Here is a 23,345-nt window from a genome sequence, read left to right on the forward strand (position 1 = left end):
TTTCTTTAGGCTAGATAATAGGAGTTGATCACTGTTGGTTATGGGTGGTGGTTTCTTCCAGGGAGCTCACAATGCAACTAGGCTGCTTCAGTAATTTGGAAATCAATCAAGTATTTATTACTAGAATTGGTCTGATAACTGCTGAGCTGGGTGTATGCAGGCATAGGTTCATTAATATCTGGAGCAGAGACTCCCATGATGCAGCGCTTCCCTGCTTCTCTGGTCCCAGAGTTCAGTGCGGTTCTCTGTTCTCCTTCGGTATGCTAATAGAGAAGTCTTAATCTTGTCACCCTTGTCAGGAGGGGTCTAGGTGTGTCTCCTGCAGGTCTTTTCTCTGATCGGTTTTGGTTCAAGCAGAGATTGGTAGTGGTGGGGTGTCTTTCATGAGTCAGACAGGCTAGATACTGCGCCTTGATTCCCCAAAAACACAGAGCTGACTGGTATCAGGCTCCAGCTGTCAGTGTCCCACTTCAGTTCATTGAAGCGCTCATGGTGAGGACATGCACCGTCAACTGAAGGAGCAAGCATGGGCATGAACCACTGCTTTAATTACTTTGGTGTCTGTACGTCTACTTTAGTTACATCGACTTAATTTTGTAATACAGAAAAACCCCGAGTTTGGTCTCCTGGCAATAGTCAAGGAGGAAATTGTCCTTTGTCTCCAGGTCATGCATTATGAGAGGGCCAAAAATGAAGTCACACGAAACAAAATTTGAATGGAGCAGAATCCATGGAATAGATTGCGGTAATTTATAGTTAGGGAGGTCAATCTATCTGTTAAGGTTGGGCAAACTTGCCAAAAAAAGTCATTTTCAAGACTTGATAAGTATGCATGGCATTTTGCACAGGGTCACTTCAGTGATAGCTAAAACGTTCATCCTGTTTAGTGTATCTTCAAAAGGAAGATCAGTTTGTCTGTAATGAAATTATGAGTATACAATATAAAACGTCTTGGATATAATTGAAGTAAGTTAAATATATTGGTTTTATTGTGCAGCCAGTCGTTATGCATGTAGGGTTGCATTCTTCCTACAAGTTACAGGGATAATTGAACAATTATGAATCTTAATTCAGGCCAAAGCTCTGAGCTTAGTCACCTGTCCAAGGCATAATGGTTTTTATCATGAAGAAAAATAATGAAATACACTCGTGTATTTCATAAGTGTGTGAAAAAGGTTCCCTCAGGCTAACAGGGATCTGTTTATTCTAGTCCTTAAGTGAACATAACGTGGAATTGGAGTTGAGCAGCAGAAAAATCTTAGTGTAGGAATATATTTTGATGAGTCATAAATGGCTTGTCTACTTCATTCATGTTGATGTAGTTGCTAAGCTGTTATTCCTTAACCTCTCAACTCTCTTGCTCACAGTAGTATATTTCCTCAATATTAGTAGCATAACTGTATGAATCATAATATGCATATGGTCTGTATTTTTGCTAAACCAGAAGTGTCCCTTCTTAAAATTCTTCTGGTGACAAACTGCTCAGTCTTTTATTTGAACAGACACCAGCTGGCTGCCATCTACACTAAGAGTAGCACACTATCTCACTTAAAAATACTGTGCTAACATACAGCAAACATTGCTTTTCTGGAAAATGTATTTAACAGAAGATGTCAAGTCTAGTGATGTCAAACATTTTATCCATCCTATCTAATTATGGCCTGAATGGCACATCAAATTCTGTGGAATCTAAAGGGTTTTTTTTTTCTTTTTTTAAAAAAGAGAAATTCTAGCCCTGGTGACCTACAGTTAAAGTCTGTTTCTCTGATTGTTACTGAGTCTGCAGACAGTCTGAACCAATGATTTTGAATAACGGATATTCCCATCCTCCTTAATCTCGTTAGGATGTTAACACAAATCCCCAAATGATGACACTTTAAATGTAAGCAGTAACTATCTAACTGCCGATCATTTTAGAAGGGTGGAATGGGGTAGTGGGAATTGGGAGAGTTAGAAGGAAGAGAAAAGAGAATGGGTAAAAGAGGGCCATGAGAGCAATGGTGTTTAAGGTGAGCATCTGTTCAACATCACTTAGTAGGAATATACCAATAGGGTAATGAACAGATAATTAAGTTGTTACTATATAAAGGCAATATTTCATTGTGAAGCTCTCCTTGAGCTTAATGGAGAACCCTCAGATCTTACCTAGAGATCACCTGGAGCCATGGTTCTCAACCTGTTTATCATTGTGGGCGGCATATGCAGCTCCCTATATATTATGTGGGCTGTATCCAGTGTGTGTGACACACACACACACACACACACACACACACACACACACACACACACACACACAACTGCATGCCTCTCAGGATGTCACATGGGCCACAGCTGTGTGCTGATTGGGCTGCAAGTGGCCTGTGGGTTGAGAACCACTGATGCATAGTGATAGGATAGCATTTTTCATCTTATCTAGTCCTCTGCCTCTCCCAGGCAGCCCACAACAGGAATATAAGCCTGATCTACACTTGTTATATAAGTATAGCTGTGTTTGTTAAGGGTGTAATATAGATAAGGGTATAATATATGTGACACCCCTAACAAACAGAATTGTGCAGGTATAAGCCCTAAGGAGGGTGCCATGTAGACCAGTATAGCTTGTCATTTCGTAGCACAGATATAACTACATCCCCACTATGAGGATTTTGCCAGGTTTAGCTATACTGGTATAGCTATACCTGCAAAACTTAGGCCTTGTCTACACTACAAAATTAGGTCAAATTTATAGAAGTTGGTTTTGTAGAAAGCGTTTTTATACAGTGGATTGTCCCTTCCCCCCCCCCCCCCACACACAAATGCTCTAAGTGCATGTAGTCGGCGGAGTACCGAGGCAACCATCGACTTCCGGAGTGTTGCACTGTGGGTAGCTTTCCCGCAGTCTCCGCTGCCCATTTGAATTCTGGGTAGAAATCCCAGTGCCTGATGGGACTAAAACATTGTCATGGTTGGTTCTGGGTACATATTGTCTGGCTCACCCGCCTTCCCTCCCTCCCTCCATGAAAGCAAGGGCAGACAATTTTTCTTGAGTTACCTGTGCAGATGCCATACCATGGCAAGCATGGAGCCCTTGAGCATTGTCACCATACGGCTCCTGGGTGCTGGCAGATGCAGTACTGCATTGCTACACAAGTTTATTGCCTTTTGGCAGCAGACAATGCAGTATGACCGGTAGCCATCGTTGACGTAGTCCAGGGTGCTCTTTTAACTGACCTCGAGGAGGTCAGGGGCTCCTGGGCAAACATGGGAGTGACTCAGCCAGGTCATTTTCCTTTTAAGTTTCGTCTCATGGCGATTGAGTCCTACCGGCAGTGCGCTGTCTTTTAATCTGCAGCCAGCAGAAGACGATGGCCAGGAGTCATACTGCACCGTCTTCTGCCGAGTACCCAGGTGATGACAATGGCTAGCGGTGGTACTGCGCAGTCTGCTGCCAGCAAGATGTATAAATATAGGTGAAGTGGCTCAAAACAAGAAATAGACCAGATTTGTTTTGTATTCATTTTCTCCTCCCTCCCTCCGTGAAATTAACAGCCTGCTAAACCCAGATTTGGGTTCTATCCTTGAGATTTTGAGTTCTATCCTTGAGGGGGCCATTCTGTTTCTCGCAAAGCCACCCCCTTTGTTGATTTTAATTCCCTGTAAACCAACCCTGTAAGCCATGTCGTCAGTCGCTCCTCCCTCCGTCAGGGCAACGGCAAACAATCATTTCGTGCCCTTTTCCCTGGATTGCTTGAGCAGGAGCAGATGCCATAGCACAGCAAGCATTCAGCCTGTTCAGCTCGCCCCAGAAGTTATGACCATTGTAAACACCTCACGCATTATCATGCAGCGTATGCAGAACCAGCACCTGAAAAACCAGGTGGGGAGGCGACGGCAGCGCGGTGATGAGGACATGAACACACTTTTTTCTCTAAAACCGTGTTCCCCGCAATTTGGACATCATGGTATTAAGGGGGCAGGCTCATGCCATGTAACACTGATTCTGGGCCCGGGAAACAAGCACAGAGTGGTGGGACCGCGTAGTGTTGCAGGTCTGGGATGATTCCCAGTGGCTCCGAAACTTTCGCATGTGTAAGGGCACTTTCATGGAACTTTGCTTTCCCCTGCCCTGAAGCACAAAAATATCAAGATGAGAGCAGCCCTCACGGTTCACAAGCGAGTGGCAATAGCCCTGTGGAAGCTTGCAATGCCAGACAGCTACCAGTCAGTCGGGAATCAATTTGGAGTGGGCAAATCTACTGTGGGTGTTGCTGTGATGCAAATAGCCAACGCAATCACTGAGCTGCTGCTATCAAAGGCAGTGACTCTGGGAAATGTGCAGGTCATAGTGGATGGCTTTGCTGCAATGGGATTCCCTAACTGTGGTGGGGCTATAGATGGAACACGTATCCCTATCTTGGGACCAGACACCAGGGCAGCCAGTACATAAACCGCAAGGGGTATTTTTCATTGGTGCTGCAAGCACTGGTGGATCAGAAAGGACGTTTCACCAACATCGTGGGATGGCTGGGAAAGGTTCATGACGCTCGGGTCTTCAAGAACTCTGGTCTGTTTAAATGGCTGCAGGAAGGAATTTACTTCCCAGACCAGAAAATAACTGTTGGGGATGTTGAAATGCCAGTACTTATTCTTGGGGACCCAGCCTACCCCTTAATGCCCTGGCTCCTGAAGCCGTACACAGGCAGCCTGGAGAGTGGTCAGGAGCTGTTCAACTATAGGCTGAGCAAGTGTAGAATGGTGGTAGAATGTGCATTTGGACGTTTAAAGGGTCGCTGGTGCAGTTTACTGACTTGCTCAGACCTCAGCCAAACCAGTATTCACATTGTTATTGCAGCTTGTTGTGTGCTCCACAATCTCTGTGAGAGTAAGGGGAAGATGTTCATGGCAGGGTGGGAGGTTGATGCAAATTGCTTGTCCGCTGAATACACGCAGCCAGACACCAGGGCGGTTAGAGCACAGCAGGCAATGGTGCGCGTCAGAGAAGCTTTGAAAACCAGTTTCATGACTGGCCAGGGTACTGTGTGACACTTTTGTTTTTCTCCCTGATGAAAACCCGCCCCCTTAGTTGACTCTAATTCCCTGTTAGCCACCCACCCTCGATCACAGCTTGCTTGCAAAGGAAATAAAGTCACTATCGTTTAAAAAACATGTATTCTTTATTAATTATAAAAATAGGGAGATAACTCACAAGGTAGCCTGGGTGGGGTGTGGAAGGAGGGTAGGAGGAAAGAAAAAGGCCACTTTAAAACTTGTTGAATGACAGCCTTCTGTTGCTTGGGCTGTCTGCTGGGGTGGAGTGGTTGGATGCCCGGAGCCTCCCACCTGCGTTCTTGGGTGTCTCGGTGGGGAGACTATGGAAGTTGGGGAGGAGGGAGGGTGGTTAAGCAGGGGCTGCAGCAGCAGTCTGTGATCCTGCTGCCGTTGATGAACCTCCACCGGACGCCAGAGCATGTCCATTTGATCCCGCAGTATCCCCAGCGTTTTCTCATTCCTCCTCTGATCTTCCTGCCGCCACCTCTCCACACGTTCATTGGCCACTGTCCTGTACTCTGCTATTGAGTCCCTCCACATAGTTCTGTCAGTGCTGGACGACTGCATGAGCTCAGAGAATGTGTCATCACGCGTGCAGTTTTTTTTTTCACTGCCTTATCTGAGAGAGCCTTTGGGATGGAGGAGGGAGGCTTGAAACATTTGCAGCTGCTGGAGGGGGAAAAAAGGGAGTGAAGTATTTAAAAAGATGCATTTTAGAGAACAATGGCTATATTCTTTCACGGTGAACAACACTATTCACATTACATAGCACATAAGATTTTAGTATAAGGTCGTATTTTGTATCTTATATATAGTGCCTGCGACTTTGGTTTTAGAGATCACACACGCAGGGCCGGGCAACAGAATTTGGCTTGCAGGTGGCCATGGTAAGCCATAGTCTTTCGGCTTCTGCAATCTTCATAACAGCAGCCCCCTCCTTTCCCATACCAAGCAAAGCCCATTGAGTTGGCCATTTACTGCTGCAGTTTTCCTGTTAATGTGCAGCAGCAGAAACCAAATTAACTCCCTCCCCCATCCAATTCTCTGGGATGATTGCTTTTCCCCTCCCCCCACTGCGTGGCTGGTATTGGGGAAGATCCCTGCTAGCCAAATGCAAACAGCTCCATGCCAATGGCCCCCCCTCCCACCGCGTGGCTAACTGTGGGGAGGATTTCTTTTCAGCCACAGGTAAATAGCCCAGTGGGAACAGGCACCTCTGAATGTCCCCTTAATCAAATTCCTCTATTTCAACCAGGTTACCATGAATGATATCACTCTCTTGAGGATAACACAGAGAGATAAAGAACGGATGTTGTTTGAATGCTAGCAAACACCGGGACCATACGCTGCCAGGCTTTGTCATGCAGTGATACCAGATTACTTGCTACTAGCATGGCGTGGTAAAGTGTCCTACCATGGAGGACAGAATAGGGCTGCTCTTCCCAGAAACCTTCTGCAAAGGCTTTTAGAGTATCTCCAGGAGAGCTTCATGGAGATGTCCCTGGAAGATTTCCGCCCCATCCCCAGACACGTTAACAGACTTTTCCAGTAGCTGTACTGGCCATGAATGCATCCCAAGTCCTCAGGGCTACTTAATCATTAAACGCTTGCTTTTATAATGTATTGTATTTAAAAAGGTACACTCACCAGAGGTCCCTTCTCCGGCTTCATTGGATTGGGAGGGTATTTCAGTCAGGGTGATGAAAAGATCTTGGCTGTCGGGGAGAACGGTGTGCTGTGTGCTCTCCAAGCTTGTTCTCTCCTCATCTTCCCCATCTGCAAAATCCTCAGCCAGGGCGGAGAGTATCCCATCCTCGGAGTCCATGGACAGGGGTGGGGTAGTGGTGGCAGCCCCCCTAGAATTGCATGCAGCTCAGCATAGAAGCGGCATGTCTGGGGCTCTGTCCCAGAGCATCCATTTGATTCTTTGGTTTTCTGGTACGCTTGTCTGAGCTCTTTAAGTTTCACACAGCATTGTTGTGTCCCCGACGTAGCCGAAGTGAACTGTAGCTCACGAAAGCTTATGCTCTAATAAATTTGTTAGTCTCTAAGGTGCCACAAGTACTCCTTTTCTTTCTGTCCCTCATGGCTCCAGAGATTGTTTTGAAACGTTCTGGCATTTCGTCTTTTGGAACAGAGTTCTGATAGCACGGATTCCTCTCCCCATACAGCGATCAGATGCAGTACCTCCCGTTTGGTCCATGCTGGAGTTCTTTTTTGATTTTGGGACTACATGGTCACCTGTGCTGTTGAGCTCGCCTGGCCAAACAGGAAATGAGATTCAAAAGTCCCCGGGGCTTTTCCTGTACACCTGGCCAGTGCATCAGAGTTCAGAGTGTTGTCCAGAGCAGTCACAATGGTGCACTGTGGGATAGCTCCCGGAGGCCAATACCTTTGAATTGCATCCACACTAACCCTAATTCGAAACGGCCATGTCGATTTCAGCGCTAATCCCCTCATCGGGGAGGAGTACAGAAATCAGTTTTAAGATTTTTAAGAAATCGTTTTTATGTCGAAAAAATAGCTTTGTTGTGTGGATGGGTGCAGCGTTAATTCGGATTTAATGCTGCTAAATCCGACAAACTCGTAGTGTAGACCAGGCCTTAGTGTACAAAAGGCCTAAGTGTTGATTTTGATGAGGATGTCTCTCCGTTTCAGGAATTCAATGGAGATAACAAACTCAGTTTATAAATAGCACTGTTGATCTGGGCCAGATTTGATCAGGTGATTTAGAGCTGAAAATTTCTATTCCTTTATTAATCCCTTTAACCTAGAGTCCTTTCAAAACATTTTAAATTCCATAGTCTTGTGCTTGATGGTGGTGTAGTTCTAGTACTATTTCATTTTCTAACAAAAAAAAGTTTGATAGGAAAACTGTTTAAAATAAAATGCTATAATATTCCTTTAAAGAAAATAATGAAGTTATAGTATTTTTGTAGTTTGGCATCTCATGCTTTTTATTTCTCTAACTTCAAAACAGGTTGAGTCATTTATTTTGGACCAAGAAGACCTGGATAACCCAGTGCTTAAAACAACATCAGAGTTATTTTTATCAAGTGCTGCAGAAGGAGCCGATTTAAGAACTGTGGATCCAGAAACACAAGCAAGATTAGAAGCATTGCTAGAAGCAGCAGGTACTATGTTTGTATAGTATTTTCTTGTAATTGGAAGCTTTACCTTCACAAGTTGTCATTTGTTGTTGTTTTTCCGTCACATGAAACATTGACCATGTTTTAAATGTGTTTTGGTGGTGGAGAGTCTGAGAAGTGACAGTTCAGTTACTCATTTAAGAGTTTTTCTGAGTCAGTATTACTTAATTTATAATATAAGAAACCGTAAAGTGAATAAATGGCATTTGTCATCAACCAGGCTAAGAGCAAAAGTAATTTTAAGGATGAGGGTTAAAGGAGCAAGGAAAGGAAACTGGTTTGCTAAACTGCCATATTTCCCTTCCCTCATAGAGTAGTGATGTGTAATCCTGAATTCATTATTTCACTAAACTTGTAGGTGAAATGTTGGTGCTCTGCTTTGGCTGTCAAATACAGCTGTATTCACTTGAATCAGTCTTTGACCTCTATGCAAAATAGTTTAAACTCTGTTTTTCTAAGAGACTTCCTGGTGCTAGCTTTATGTAATCAAAATGTTTTCTCATTTGTAGTTTTGTCACCATGAGTTAGGACAAAAATGTAGGTTTTAGAGCCTGAAAAATTATAAATCAAATTCTTAATAGAAATACTGCCCCGACATTATTGAACTTCAATGAAAACAGTTACTGATTGGATTTAAATGTTACCTTTTAGTATTTGCAGTCAAATATTTGCAGCATTGTACTAGTGCATGAAACTCAAAGTGAAATTGGAAAGCTAAGAAATGCAGGAAGTATACAATGTTAACAATGAAAAGAAAACATAACCCTTTCAAGAAATCATGGTGGTGCTCAGTGTTACTTAAAGACACTTGCTCAAACTGGTAAGTTTTCTGGTCAAATTGAATTTTTGTGAAGGCAAACTTCAGTTTAAAATATTTTTAGAATTGTGTAGGACAATGACTTCAAGCTGTTTCCTGTTTTAAGAGCATAAGCAGCCTCCCACCCAAAATATGCTCCAGATTTGGGGGAAGGCTGTTGTTCATTCAGGCTTTAGGCAGTATTTCTAAATTTTGCATAATCTCAAAATTCCATTTCAGTGGATTGCCCATACCTACGTTAACCCACTTTCTTTTTAGCTCCCTGTCCAAACCCTGGGACTGCTTTCCATGTTGTCCCATCAAGGAATTGGTGGCAGCTTTATTAACTGCTGCCAGGAGAATAATGGGTTAGGAGTGAAAAGAGAGTCAGAGAAAGGGGCATGAGGGAGCAGAAACACCAGATCTGTAGATAAGCATGAATTCCTGTGAGCCATCTCCTAGGGACAGACCCTCTTGGCCTTGGGGAAGAAGAGAACAGTCCCTTACTATCTCTAGTATGTCTAGACTTGGCTAAGATGAGTGGGACTGGAGGGGGTGGGGTGTGTGTGTCTAAATGATAGCTAACACATTTTGAAATATTAAAATTTTAGTGTACGTGGGGCAAGGTACATTTTAAACACCAACACAAGTTAGATGGTTGAGGCAAGCCTAGGGTATATCATGACTAGCTAATGTGCTAAAATACATCTTGCCTTGTTTATAGTCTGGTTTTTAAAATGTTTGCTAACATATTTTTAAAACAGTCCACACCTTTTATTCTAGTGTAAATCTATCCAAAAGGGGCATAAAAATTTATCCACGCAGTTACACCAGTTTAAAGGTGAAGTCGTTTAAAACCAATTTAATTAGTGTTACAAAACCTTGTGTTGGTATTTATTCAGTTAAGAGTAGTTTCTTTTGGCTTAGTTTAGTTCTATTCATTACTGACTTAAGATAAACCAAAGTAAGCCATACTTAAACAGGATCAGAGTATCAACACACAATTTTGTACTAGTTCAACTAAAATAGAGCTTAAACATATTTAAATTAAAGTGGTAAAGCTGTCTCATGGACAAACCCTTGGCCTGTGTGGAGAAGACTGTCCTAAGGCTTCTCTTACAGGAATTGAAATATTTGAGTTGCCCTTTTTTTGCCAGAGGAGGATAGGGAAGAGATTGTTACTAGTGTGCTATATCCATCCTAAAGATTTCTGAATCCTGTTGCTCTGGAATGGGAAGGGGGTCTGAATAACTGGTTGTATGAAGCTTCTTGATCCGTAAGCTTTGTGTTTGCACCTGTACTTGTAGCATCTAGTTTTTTCACAGGATTAGAAATAAGAACAAGTTAGTAGCCCTGCCAAGATTAAAAAAATGGTTGTCAGCTAACATTTTAATTAACACATTTAAAACACAACTTAATCTTTTAAAAGTAGTTCTAGTCAACCAGTGCTCCCTCTTGTTTGTTTCTGATAGTGCTTGGAAGAAGCATGGTCAGAGCTCTTTGAAAGGGGAATGTTAAGTGGAAAAAATGAAAGCTGGGTATCGCATCTGAAGCAACGTGGGAAACAGAAGAAGACTTAAGATAGCAGTTTCTAAAAAAGGAAGAGTTGTCCTTTGGTAGACAAATGCTACTTTCTGAAAAGCCAGATAAGGTTTCAAGATGTTGCTGCTACAGGGGGAGGGGCTAAGTCACCTGACCCATAGTAGGAAAAAATGGGTCATGACTCTTACTTGAAATTTATCTTCTCTCAATTGGGGAATGTGTAATTTTTAAAATAACCCCTAGAATTCTTCACTCTAAAAGGAGGATATAATTTGACAGCTAAAGGCAGTCTGAAGCCATAAGTAAAATACTCTGTTTTGTACTCCCTCAGGCAGTGACATTTCATCTTGAAGCACTGTTCATTTCTGGGGACTACACAGGTCCACACAAACGGGCAGTTCATTGAGGAGCAACAAAATAATTACGGGGTAAAAGTGACTTATAACAAGATTAGAAGAACTAAATTATTGGCAGGGCTGGTAGGATCACTTGTTAAGGGTGCTTGACGCTTCCCATAAGACCTTGTTTTCAGTTGCTTAAAACTTTTCTGAACTTCAGTAGTTTGGGCTGAAAATTTCCATGCCAAGTGTCTACTCACACAGAAGTTTTTGGGAAAGGGGCTAAGGTAAAATACATTGAATTGCCAATTTTAAAAGTCTGACCTTTTCTTTGAGAAGCCTCAGCCACCCTCGTACTTGAGAGCAGGGACTTGAAATTTGGCAGGGAGGTGGCCTTTGTGTCAGGGATGTTCTTTTGCTGTTCCAGTGAAAATCTCCCCAGATTTGGCCAATTTATAAGCCCTTGAGAACTCTGCACATGCTCCGAGAATTCATGGCAGCTAAAATTGTCCTCACTCTGCATGCTCCACCTCTCAGTTCCTAATGTTGACCAGACTCTGTATGTGCCATTCCATAACTACAGGGTTGAAGCTGTTCTGGGTCCATGTGGGGCTGGTCACTGGAAATGAGAGCTCTGTTGTTCTCTCAATGACCCCAGTGCTGGCACTCACGAAGGTGTAGGAGGAAGCCATCTGATTCAATTGCAAAGGGAGCAAAAGCAAGGTATTGGGTGAGCAAGGAGTATGTTGTAACAGAGAGCCAGGTGGGGACTAGAACTGGGGCGGTGGGCAGGGATAGAAAGAGAAACTGGGACTGGGAGACTGTGCAGGAGTGGAGATGATTGAGACTGGTTGGACAATGAGTTTGGGACTAGGAGCTTAGGGTGGGTGGTGTGACCAATCCAATGAGCAGCTGTAATGGAAACTTGGACTGACTGCACAAGGAGACTGCAACTTGGATGAGAGGCCTGAGAAGTCTAGAAAACATGACCTATGAGGGAAGGTTGAAAAAATTGGGTTTGTTTAGTCTGGAAAAGAAAAGACTGAGAGGGGACATAACAATTTTCAAGTACATAAAAGGTTGTTACATGGAGGAGAGAAAACAATTATTGTACTTAATCTCTGAGGATAGGACAAGAAGCAATGGGCTTAAATTGCATCAAGGAAGGTTAGGTTGGACATTAGGAAAAGCTTCCTGACTGTCAGGATTGTTAAGCATTGGAATAAATTGCCTAGGGAGGTTGTGGAATCTTAATCATTGGAGATTTTTAAGAGCAGGTTAGACCAAACCCCTGTCACGGATGGTCTAGTCTAGATAATACTTAGTCCTGCCATGAGTGCAGGGGAGTGGACTAGATAACCTCTCGAGATTCCTTCCAGTCCTATGATTCTAAGTGCAGAGTGGGTAGGCAAGGAGAGTGGGAGTGGAATGAGGAGCCAGAGGTGGGGAAGAGAGGAGCGGGGCAGGGGATATGTTGGGGAGGAATATGAGAAGGCTCAGACTACTAGAGAATACTCTCTCAGGAACTTTGAGTTGTATTCCAGGTTATAAAGTGTCACCCTTCCTCTGTTGTCAGCCAATATCTGTGAAACTCACTTGCGAAGTTTCTCATCCCTTCCAGTGCTGGAGTATCTGATGGCAATGTATTGTTGCTATCAGATGCTCCACTAGTTCAAGTGGCAGTGGTCTGCACAGTGGCTCTGAGTGTTCATCACCACATGGTTCATCAGTAGGGAATCAGTAGGATGCCATGTGTGTTTTTCAATTTGCAATCTTCATGCTTTTCTTATGTGGTTTTTAAAAATGCCATCAGGCATCAAAACTTAGGAAATGCTTGTGCAACTTAATTTGGCCCCTTTGAGTGTGTATACATTATGATATCCCTTCCTGGCTTCTGGTCCCTGTTCTCTTCCTGAGACCCCAGCTCCTTGTCAGACTGGCAACCAGGGCTGGCAGATCTATCTCCTTGTCCAGACAGACCCTTCTCCCAGCTGCCCGTTTGATCTTTGTGCTTTTTCTAGTCCCAGTCTTGCTTCCAGACTCCCAGTCTTAACCTCATTTCCCTGCCCCTCGAGCTCCCAGTCCCCTTATTCATCCAGTCCCAAAACACACAATGCCTCCCCGTCAATGCCCCCCCATTCATATGGTCAGTTTTTCTCTCCCAGCTTCAGTCCCAGGTTCCTTGTTTTCTAATTACTCCCCTGCCTCCACACTTGTCCTATGTGCATTTGAGACAGGCTGCTCCACACTAGCAGGTGTGTCACTGAGAGCACAGGAAACACAAATTCTTTCCGTGCTCTGTTCTGCTGCTGAGCTTGCCCCAAGCTATAATTACTGGGAAAGTTTGGCCTTAGTTCTGTGTCTCTGGGCTGGAGTATGTTCAGTCACTCTGTGGGGGTGACATATGCACAGTTTGGTCCACACTAGGAGTGTAAAAGGCAGGATCATGCTCAATGAGAATAGAATCTTCAGAGACTTTTAGATGCTAAACTAAATCTCTGAATATGTGCACATGGAAATTTTACAAAGGCTTGCTGAATTTTGGCAGTATCGCAGGAACAGCAAAGCACATCTGACACAAAGGCTGCTTCCTTGCCACATTTCAAGTCCCCACTCTAAACCATGGAGACCCTATAGCTTCTCAAAGAAAAGGTTACTAGAATAAACAAATCAGTGTATTTTCCTTAACCTTGTTCTCAGAAATGACTGACCTGTTTTGGCTGAAACTTTCAAAAAAAAATTTCAGCTCTGATGTAGACATCTGGCATGAAAAAGTTCAGCCTAAATGGCTAGGGTGGCAAAGTTTTAAGCAACTTAAAACAGGGTCTTATGAAGGGAAGTATTGGACTGTAATAGGTGGTGATTAGGAAATCAAAAGTATTTGAAAGATGTGATCACTAAGAAGGGATAATTATCCTGGAATTAATTATTTCTTCATGGTTCAGGCTGCCATGAGCATATCAGGCCTGTGTTCAGATTCATCCACTGGCTCCTAGTTTGCTTCCAATGCCAAAATTAAGGAGTTGGGCCTAATTTTCTAAGCAATTAGTGGATTAGACACCAGCTACATCAGACTGCATTTTGATCTATGAGCCACTGAGAAAGCTGCGCCCCTCTGGGACATGCACATCATTGAGTCCAGAAAGGAGGATGTTAAAGCTGGAGACAGAGCATTCTCTGTCAAGGGGATCTGGCCTAGCGAACAGTATCACAAAGTAGATCAGGTGAATTTAGGGCCTAACCCACTTTTAGGAGACATTGCAAAGCTTTGAGTCTTTCTACTGTGACAGTTGCAATTTGAATGCCATTCTTATTTTCTCCTACCCCAAGCAGAGCTTAACCTATAAAGGGAGAGGTGTTAGATTCCATGAAGTCCACTAGGAACTTTGCTGTTGATATTGATTTTAGGTGGAGGATGCTGAGATGCTATGGTGATGAATAACAGCATAAAGCTAAGATAAATGGTAAAAGCGGTAGTCTTATGGAATAAGAGGTAAAGAGATGGCATTAAAAAAGGAAAACTAGGCTAAATATCGGGAAATACTTTCATACAGACTTCAGTATTCTGTTGTCTAATGAAGTGGAAATTCCATTACTTAGCAAACTTAAAACTGGACTGGAGAAATCACTGGGGGGAACCATTGAGCATAGTACATAAACTATGGGGAAATCTATCCTATTTCTGCAGTTTAGTGTTTGGGTGAAAAATCTTCTAGTAGTAAGTAGACTAAGTAGCTTTTGAAAAATATATAATAGAATGGATTTTTAAACTTGTCTAGTCCAGAATTTTAACTTGAATACTCTGCTTAAATATCACACTGTAAATCTAGGTATGAAAACTTAAAATTTGGTTGATTGTAGCAACTTAAGCTTTGTACCAAAGAAGAGGATAGTCATCAGACATAATGTAGTAGATTGAGTGTGGGACCAAGTCGAGATTATATATATATATAAAAAATATGGCTTCTGTTCCCGGTTCTCGCTAACTTGTACTGTAGCCTTGAGCAAGTTAACTATTTTTCCGCATCTAAAACTGGGAATAGCGTATACAACATATATACCACCCACAGCACTATTGTGAAGGCTAATTCTCTCTCCACCTTTTGAAGATGTAAGGTGCCAGAAGTACTAAGAATATTTTGTGTGTGAAACTTTTTCAGTTAAGTACTACTCAGTATTTGAATCTACAATGAAAAAGCTAAATATCATTAGGATAAACTAAAGGAAATATTGAGTGTGGTAGCTTGATGGTAAAAACTTAATTTGAGGGGGATTGAAAAGAACTAGCATTGCTGGTGACGTTCCACACACATTCCTACTTGGGTTCACATTTCTCTGGCGGATTTAGATAAAAATAACAAATCTTTCTAGCTTCACGTGAGGCTGCCAAACCGTGTGTCCATCATGGATTTTAAATAGTACTGCCTAGTGGTGTATTGTTTTGTTCTCTTAAACCCTGGAGGAGGAAAATGCTTTCTGCTGGCATTACCAGTCTATTTCAATGCCTTGTGCTGTATAGATTGGACAGTATGGAACACTGAACCGGTGCAGGCACAAACAGTTCAGCTGTTCCTGAAATGGCGTACCTTTCCTGCATAGTTGGCCTTCAGTGTTGTAGTCTTTGTTCACGTGGATTCTACCTGCTGTAGACCTATTTGTGATACTAGTTTGCTCACCAGATTCATAAGCAGCTATTTGGAGACTCAAATGGAATGATCAGGTATGTTTGCCTACTGGTAGTGTCTGGAATTCATGTTAATCTCTCATGTCCTTTTTCCACCATGTACCCCACATGCACAAAATAGTGAGGAAGATATGCACTGATAAGTCTGTAGTTGTATTCCTGGATTTGTCTTGTTGAGTTGTTTGCAGAACTAGTTTGCCTGCCAACTCTATGGATGCTCTCAGGACTTAATATGGGCATTTTCATTATTGACTCTGGGACCTATGTTCTGGTGCCTTGTCCTTTTGAAAGGCTAATGATTCGAATGCTAGAGATGTTTAGTCAGGTGATTAATCTGTTTGGTCCTCTAAGAGCCGTAATCCCTGAGTAAATCCTCCCATTCTATCTGAGTGACAAGTGGATCCCATCTGTGCTGGTTGGTGGATCTGAGTTGAATTAAAATTATCTGTCAGTGTTTCAGAATCTTGTACATATATCTAGAATGATTTTTTTTTTTGAGAGCGAGAGAGAGAGTGTGTGTGTGTGTGTGCGTGTGCGTGTGCGTGTGTGTGATTGATTTTCAGGAGTCTTTCACTGTTTTACTTTAGCTCATCTTTCCTAAGCAGATAGGAGCACATTTCCTAGAAGCTTTAATTGAAAATATTGTGTGTTTGGATTCTGAATGCTATGGAAGCCTTATATAAAATTTCCAGTGCAAGAGCGTTTCTGTTCGCTATGTAAAAAAACATGTCTTTTTACTCATCTCAAAGCAGGGCTGATTTTTCTCCCCACCCCTCCAGGCAGTGGTCTGAGGTCATTCAAATTAACCTGTTTAACCAGAGTTAACAAACATTTTCCACAATATTTTTGTTAAATAGTACTTAAATGATTGGATCACATCCCAAAAAACTGATTTTAAAAACTTAAGGCTGTTAAACCAGATAACTTCCACTTTCTTCTTCATTAGGACCAAATACAAATTCATAGAATCAAATACTTTAAGGTCAGACGGGACCATTATGATTGTCTAGTCTGACCTCGTGCACAATGCGGGCCACAGAATCTTACCCACTAACTCCTGTAACAAACCCCTAACTTATGTCTGAGCTATTGAAGTCCTCAAATCGTGGTTTAAAGAATTTGAGGTGCAGAGAATCCTCCAGCAAGTGACCCATGCCCCATGCTGCAGAGGAAGATGGAAAAACCCCGATGGCCTCTGCCAGTCTGCCCTGGAGGCAGATTCCTTCCCAACTCCAAATATGGCGATCAACTAAACTCTGAGCATATGGGCAAGACTCACCAGCTAGCCACCCAGGAAAGAATTCTCTGTAGTAACTCAGATCCCATCCCATCACAGGCCATTGGGCCTATTTACCATGAATATTTAAAGATCAATTAATTGCCAAAATCAGGTTATCCAATCATATCATCTCCTCCATAAACTTACCAAGCTTAGTCTTGAAGCCAGATATGTCTTTTGCCCTCACTGCTTCCCTTGGAAGGCTGTTCCAGAACTTCATTTCTCTGATGGTTAGAAGTCTGATTTCAAGCCTAAACTTCCCGATGGCCAGTTTATATCCATTTGTTCTTGTGTCCACATTGGTACTGAGCTTAAATAATTCCTCTCCCTCCCTGGTATTTATCCCTCTGATATATTTATAGAGAGCAATCCTACCTCCTCTCAGCATTCTTTTGGTTAGGCTAAACAAGCCAAGCTCCTTGAGTCTCCTTTCATAAGACAAGTTTTCCATTCCTCGGATCATCCTAGTAGCCCTTCTCTGTACCTGTTCCAGTTTGAATTCATCTTTCTTAAAGATGAGAGAGCAGACCTGCACACAATCTCCCTGGTCACTCGATTACAGACCTAAAAGTGGCAATACTACAACAAAAAACCTTCAAAAACAGACTCCGAGAAACTGCTGAATTGGAATTAATTTGCAAACTGGACACTATTAACTTAGGCTTGAATAAAGACTGGGAGTGGATGAGTCATTACACAAAGTAAAACTATTTCCCCATGCTTTTTTCCCCCCTACCAATACTCACACCTTCTTGTCAACTGTTGGAAATGGGCCATCCTGATTAGCACTACAAAAGGTATTTCCTCTCCCCCCCCCCCCCCCGCTCATAATAGCTCACCTTAATGGATCACTTTCGTTATCGTGGGTATGGCAACACCCATTTTTTCATGTTCTCTCTCTCTCTCTCTCTCTCTCTCTCCCCCCCTGTGTACACATTATACATATATAACTTCCTACTGTATTTTCCACTGCATGCATCCGATGAAGTGGGTTTCAGCCCATGAAAGCTTATGCTCAAATAAATTTGTTAGTCTCTAAGGTGCCACAAGTACGCCTCGTTCTTATATGCAGAAAGTTGCTGAAAACTGTTCTCTAGCTTGGGAAATCTTCTGTGCATGTGGCCTAAATGACAGATCTTCCCAAAAATTCCTTGCTTTCTCAAAATAAGCTTGTAAAAACTATATGCTGAGAATCAAGCATTGAACAAATGCAGGAGTAAATGGGGATAAGGAATCGGTTCATCTCTAGCACCTCAGACCCCTGAATTCTTGTTGAGGACTTACACAGACAAGTGATGGAATGGGATCCTATTGATCTGCATAGCTGGTTATATTCAAGGAAACAGAACTGAATGGTATGTTGCCAACTAGGTGGTAATATAATGTATGATCTCCTTGGTTGATAACCTTTTAACCAGTGCTGGTAATCCAGTTGTATTCATGCATGTACTGTGGGCACTAAATAGTGTGAAGCCAAGCTTGTATAAAATTATGTTGGAACCTTAGTAGTAAGATGACAAGCAGGATGTCATGGTTGACTTCCTCAGAAATCCCATTTATGCCATGTCCTTGTAGGATGAGACTAGAGGCCTCTATTGTAAGAAAGTTAGTGGGGAAACTTAGACATTTTGTTTTGAGGGGGAACAAAGAATCTGTTCAACTAAGGACAGGTTCTCTGTCTGTTGACATACAAGTTTGAGTTGAATCCAGATTAGAATTCAAACGGGCAACAGAGATCTGTAATGAAGCAGAGGAGAAAACTCTGCAAAACAGGGTAAATGGGAATCTGTAAAAACAGGTAAGGGGAAACTCTGTAGCTTCTAGAGCTATTGGCAGATCTGCATATGGTAATCCTATTATCTGTGTTGAGGTAATCAGAAATGGTAGAACACTAATCTCTTTTTAATGCTAGTTGTCCATTAATCTTGTATGAATTCAATAGCTGGCTGAGCAATCAATGCCTGATGGTGTTTCTGTCAGTCTTGGTTGGAATGAAGAGCAGTTATGTCACATGGGCTGGTTATATTTTGACGGATAGGGAGGGCACAGAATGCCCCATGTTCCATCTTTTAAAAGAATAGATGGAAGCATGAATCAAACATGCTAGTTTTATTTCTGTCCAAGGTCAAATTGAAAGATTGGATTGCAAATATTTATGGTTGTAAATAGTGGTCAACTTAATTTTACAAAAATATCCTGTCAGATCAGCATAACCTGCTGGGATTTTTTTGGGGGGGGTGGAGATAGGGTAGTCAGCAGACTGGTTTGAGGTCGGTAATGTTCTTGACCAGGAGAAGACTTGCAGTCTAGAATTCAGTAAATATTTTGGAGAAAGTGATCAGTTGGCCAGCCACTAGGTATTAATCATGGCAAGATAAATTTGATAGTATATTGCACAAGAGCTTGACTTTTCAAAGGTGACAAGTACCTTTAGATTTCACTGATTAAAAGTGATGTTATAGATGCTCAGCACCTCTCAAAATCAGGCCCTAAATGTGTTGAAGTGGCATTTCATTGAAAGTAGTGGTCAAAGTAGGTAGGAATTACTAAGTGAGATCTCTAGGGATTGATTCCCTGCTTACTTAAGCTCTCTTAAATGCCCATGACATTTCAGTCGTTTGCAAGGCTGTAGTTTCTGCATGCATTTGTTTTAATGACTTGGTGCAAAATTGTGCTTTCAAGAGCGAAAGACACTGCAATTGAAAATTCCATAAGTGATGAATGCAATTAGATGTTAAGGATGTTGCTCACGATAAATTCTATCAGAAAATGACTTTAAGTTCACAATATATTTATTTGTTCTAATTTACTCAGTGTACATACTTAAAATGAAAGGGATATTAGCAGTAACATGAACAGAAATTGGCACATGCCCTCACGGATGGAGAATTGACTTAGTAATTGGACAAGTGCATCACTCCTTGGCAGTGTTTCCAAGGTCATATTTTTGCTTGGTATTGCACACTCATGCAAAAAATCCAACTATTTCATCTAGCACCCCCCTCTAAATTTATTTTACAAATTTTAAATCCGTGGCATGATGGAGGGGGGGGGAAATTCAGTATAGTTGAAATACTTTTATTGAGCTTTAGGTGATGGTATAATTCCAGTGCACACTGAAGTTCGGTCAAACTGTAACTCGGGGGTCGGCAACCTAATGCACATGTGCCAAAGACGGCATGTGAACCAATTTTTAATGGCACGCTGCTGTCTGCCGACCCTGGCAGACAGCAACATGCCATTAAAAATCCCGCCCTGCCCGCTCTTCTTCGCCCACTGTTCTTTCCTTGCAGGGCAGGCAACCTTCCCCCTCCCCACGCCTCTCCCCCCAGTGTGCCGAGTTCCTGCCGCCCCTCCTCCTCCCTCTATGCGGCTGACCAGCTGATGGCCCTTGCTACAGAGGGGAGAGGGAAAAGCGGAGCCACAGCGCCCTCTCTGCTCCAGGGACCTTAGGGAAGGGGGTGGAATCGGCATATCCCCTCCAGCCCCCATGATCCCAGCCCACTGCCCTGACTCCAGCACCCCACACACACATCCAGCCCTCCCATGCCCTGACTCTTGCACCCCCACACATCCCCACCCCAACCCTGAGTACCAAATGGGAGCTCCTGCACACACACATTCCCACCTGCAACCTTCGGACCAAATGGGAGCTGCCCAGATTAGCGCTCTACACCCAAACCTCCTGCCCTAACCCTGAGACCCCTCCCTCATTCTAGCTCCTGGCCAGACCCTGCACCCCAACCCCCCAGCCTGCTCCTTCATCCCCAGCCCTGTTCTCAGCACACTCCCACCCTCATTTCAGTGCAGCGAGAGGAAGAGAATGGCTAGAACCAGGGAGAAGGTAGGCAACTACTCTGTGGACAGGGCCGGGACCCCAGACTGGCAGCAGGCTGAGCAGGGCTGGCAGCTGGGACCCTGGGTGGCAGGAGCTCGCGGACGGAACCCCAGACTGGCAGCGGGCTGAGCAGCAGCGGGCTGAGCCGCTCAATCCACTGCTGGTCTGGGGTTCTGGCTGCCGGCCCATTGCCAGCCGGGGTCCTGGCCACAGGCCCCGCTCGGCCTGCTGCCGGCCTAGGTGAATGGAATCCCAAGCCGGCAGCGGGCTGAGCGAGCCAGCGGTGTAGATCAGCATTTTAATTTAATTTTAAATGAAGCGTCTTAAACATTTTGAAAACCTTGTTTACATACGACAACAGTTTAGTTATATAATATATAGGCTTAGAGAGCGAGACCTTCTAAAAAAACGTTAAAATGTATTATTGGCACGCGAAACCTTAAATTAAAGTGAATAAATGAAGACTCGGCACACCACTTCTAAAAGACCCCTGCTGTAACTTGTAATATAAAATTTGCAGTGTGCCGAAGTGTGTAGTATGCATTTCTAAATTGCCAGGAAGAGCTATCTTGTTTGCAAGAATGACTCTGAAATCTGCTTAAATTAATTAACAAAAATACCTTTTTACAATAACTTGTTCTGTGATACAGTACTCCTGTGTTCTGTTACGGAATAGTTTGAATTAAAATAAATATATATTTTGAAGCAACCCAAATAATGAAACAGTACCTATCAATAAAAATCTGGTAGGGCTAATTCTAATTATAGTTCTGTTGGATACGGGGGGGCTATACAATTAAGATACTCTGTTTTTGTTGATTGTATCTTGAATACTTTTGCCTTTGGAGATACTGACCTATTATAGGTTTCAGAGTAGCAGCCCTGTTAGTCTGTATTCGCAAAAAGAAAAGGAGTACTTGTGGCACCTTAGAGACTAACAGATGTATTTGAGCATAAGCTTTCGTGAGCTACAGTGGAATGCATCTGATGAAGTGAGCTGTAGCTCACGAAACCTTATGCTCAAATAAATTTGTTAGTCTAAGGTGCCACAAGTACTCCTTTTCTTGATCTTTTATAGTGACGTGTTCATTCTCTCTTCACTATCTAAAGATTCAGAGTGGGAAGGAATATATGGTATGTGATATTTTAAAATGTTTGCCTTATTTTATCAAACTATCTGAAGTCTCTTGCATGTGATATCTTTTTTTTATTTTTGTAAGCATACTATCATAAATTTAAGTAGTTTACAAGTTTCTGCATGATTAAATGCTATAGGTTTCTAATCCGATAGGCCTTTTCTGGTGTAAGTCAAATTAACATCAATATTGGGAAAGTGCTTCTATTCCAAACGCTACATTTTTTTGATGGGAGCCCCTTTTACTAAGCTGCTACTCTTAAGAGAATTTTAAATTTCTCCTGTAACTGTAAACTGGTAGAATTTATGTAATACACAGAAGTAAATTTGAGCTGTTTATTTTCCTGTAATGCTATGCTCTTTTCTTGTAATCCAGCAAAGTTAAGGTGTTGAGATGTTGGAACAGTCCTAAAGCTTTCACCTTTTGAAAAACGCCTCCTACCCCCCAAAAAACCAAACCAAACCTCAGAACCCCTCCTTCCAAAACAAAAAAACAAACCCACAACCTGACATGTTAAACCTAGCTATGGTAACTTTATCAAACCTGTCTTCAGTCATCTACTTCTGTAAGGAATCTGCTTTTCTCAGCCTACTTTTTATTTGAAATTGGAAGATGTTGTTCATCTCTCTTAATATCGCTATACCTTAAAATGCACTCTGTTTCTAGGATATCTTGTACTGAATTATTAAAGCTAGCAAACTCCTTACATAAACACGGTCTACAGAATATAAATCTTGCTGCTTTTCTCCATTTTATAAGTGTTTAGTAGCTATAAAACTTTGTAAGCACAATATAACTCTGTGCCATTGGCTAACAGTGCAATTACGTTTAAAATTGTTTTTAAAAAGTACAAGCTACTTTATTTTTCCTTCTAATTCCAGTTAAAGGTAGTTGTCTTCATTTTAGTTAAACTTAACCCAGACTCTGTTTCTACAAGACTGAGTCCTTGTCCTCCTCTAATAGTATTCAGTTATAGGGATGATTTTTTTCTGGAAGAATGAACAAATACCAAATTTCAGTGGTTCTAATAACTTGTTCTGTTAGGATTTTCAACAACCCCCCCTTTTAAAAAACAAAACAAAAACACAATTGTTTTGCAGATGCTGTAAATAAGCAGAAAACAACAGTTCTCCTGGCAACTACTCATCTCTCTTTCCAGAGAGACACAGCACAGCATGACCAGCACTTTATTTATAGTCCTATTTTATTTGCTCCCTGAAATCAGATGGAAATAACTTGTATCAGAATTAAAACAGCTGGTCATCTTTTAATTGTATGCTTTTCTGTATTCATAAGTCTCAATAGTCACAAAAACGTTTTTGATTATAATCATCTAATTCAGGGGTAGGCAACCTATGGCACATGTGCCAAAGGTGGCATGCGAGCTGATTTTCAATGGCGCACTCACTTCCTGGGTCCTGGCCACCGGTCCGGGGGGCTCTGCATTTTAATTTAGTTTTAAATGAAGTTTCTTAAACATTTTAAAAACCTTACTTTACATACAACAATAGTTTAGTGTTATATTATAGACTTCTAATAAGAGACCTTCTAAAAA

The 23,345-nt window shown here is 42.3% G+C and overlaps 1 protein-coding gene across 12 annotated transcripts in view; it reads left to right on the forward strand.

Annotated features, from left to right (window-relative positions):
• LOC119860605 (ankyrin repeat and KH domain-containing protein 1) overlaps nt 1–23,345 on the forward strand; it is a 202,930-nt gene that overhangs the window by 21,250 nt on the left and 158,335 nt on the right. For all 12 annotated transcript variants that reach the window (XM_038414521.2, XM_038414522.2, XM_043520457.1 and 9 more), the window contains exon 2: nt 8,009–8,162. In XM_038414521.2, coding sequence (XP_038270449.1) covers nt 8,009–8,162 — 154 coding nt within the window. The remainder of the gene's footprint in view (nt 1–8,008; nt 8,163–23,345) is intronic.

The sequence above is a fragment of the Dermochelys coriacea genome, chromosome 8 (genome assembly GCF_009764565.3).
Source record: "Dermochelys coriacea isolate rDerCor1 chromosome 8, rDerCor1.pri.v4, whole genome shotgun sequence".
Lineage (NCBI taxonomy): Eukaryota > Metazoa > Chordata > Testudines > Dermochelyidae > Dermochelys > Dermochelys coriacea.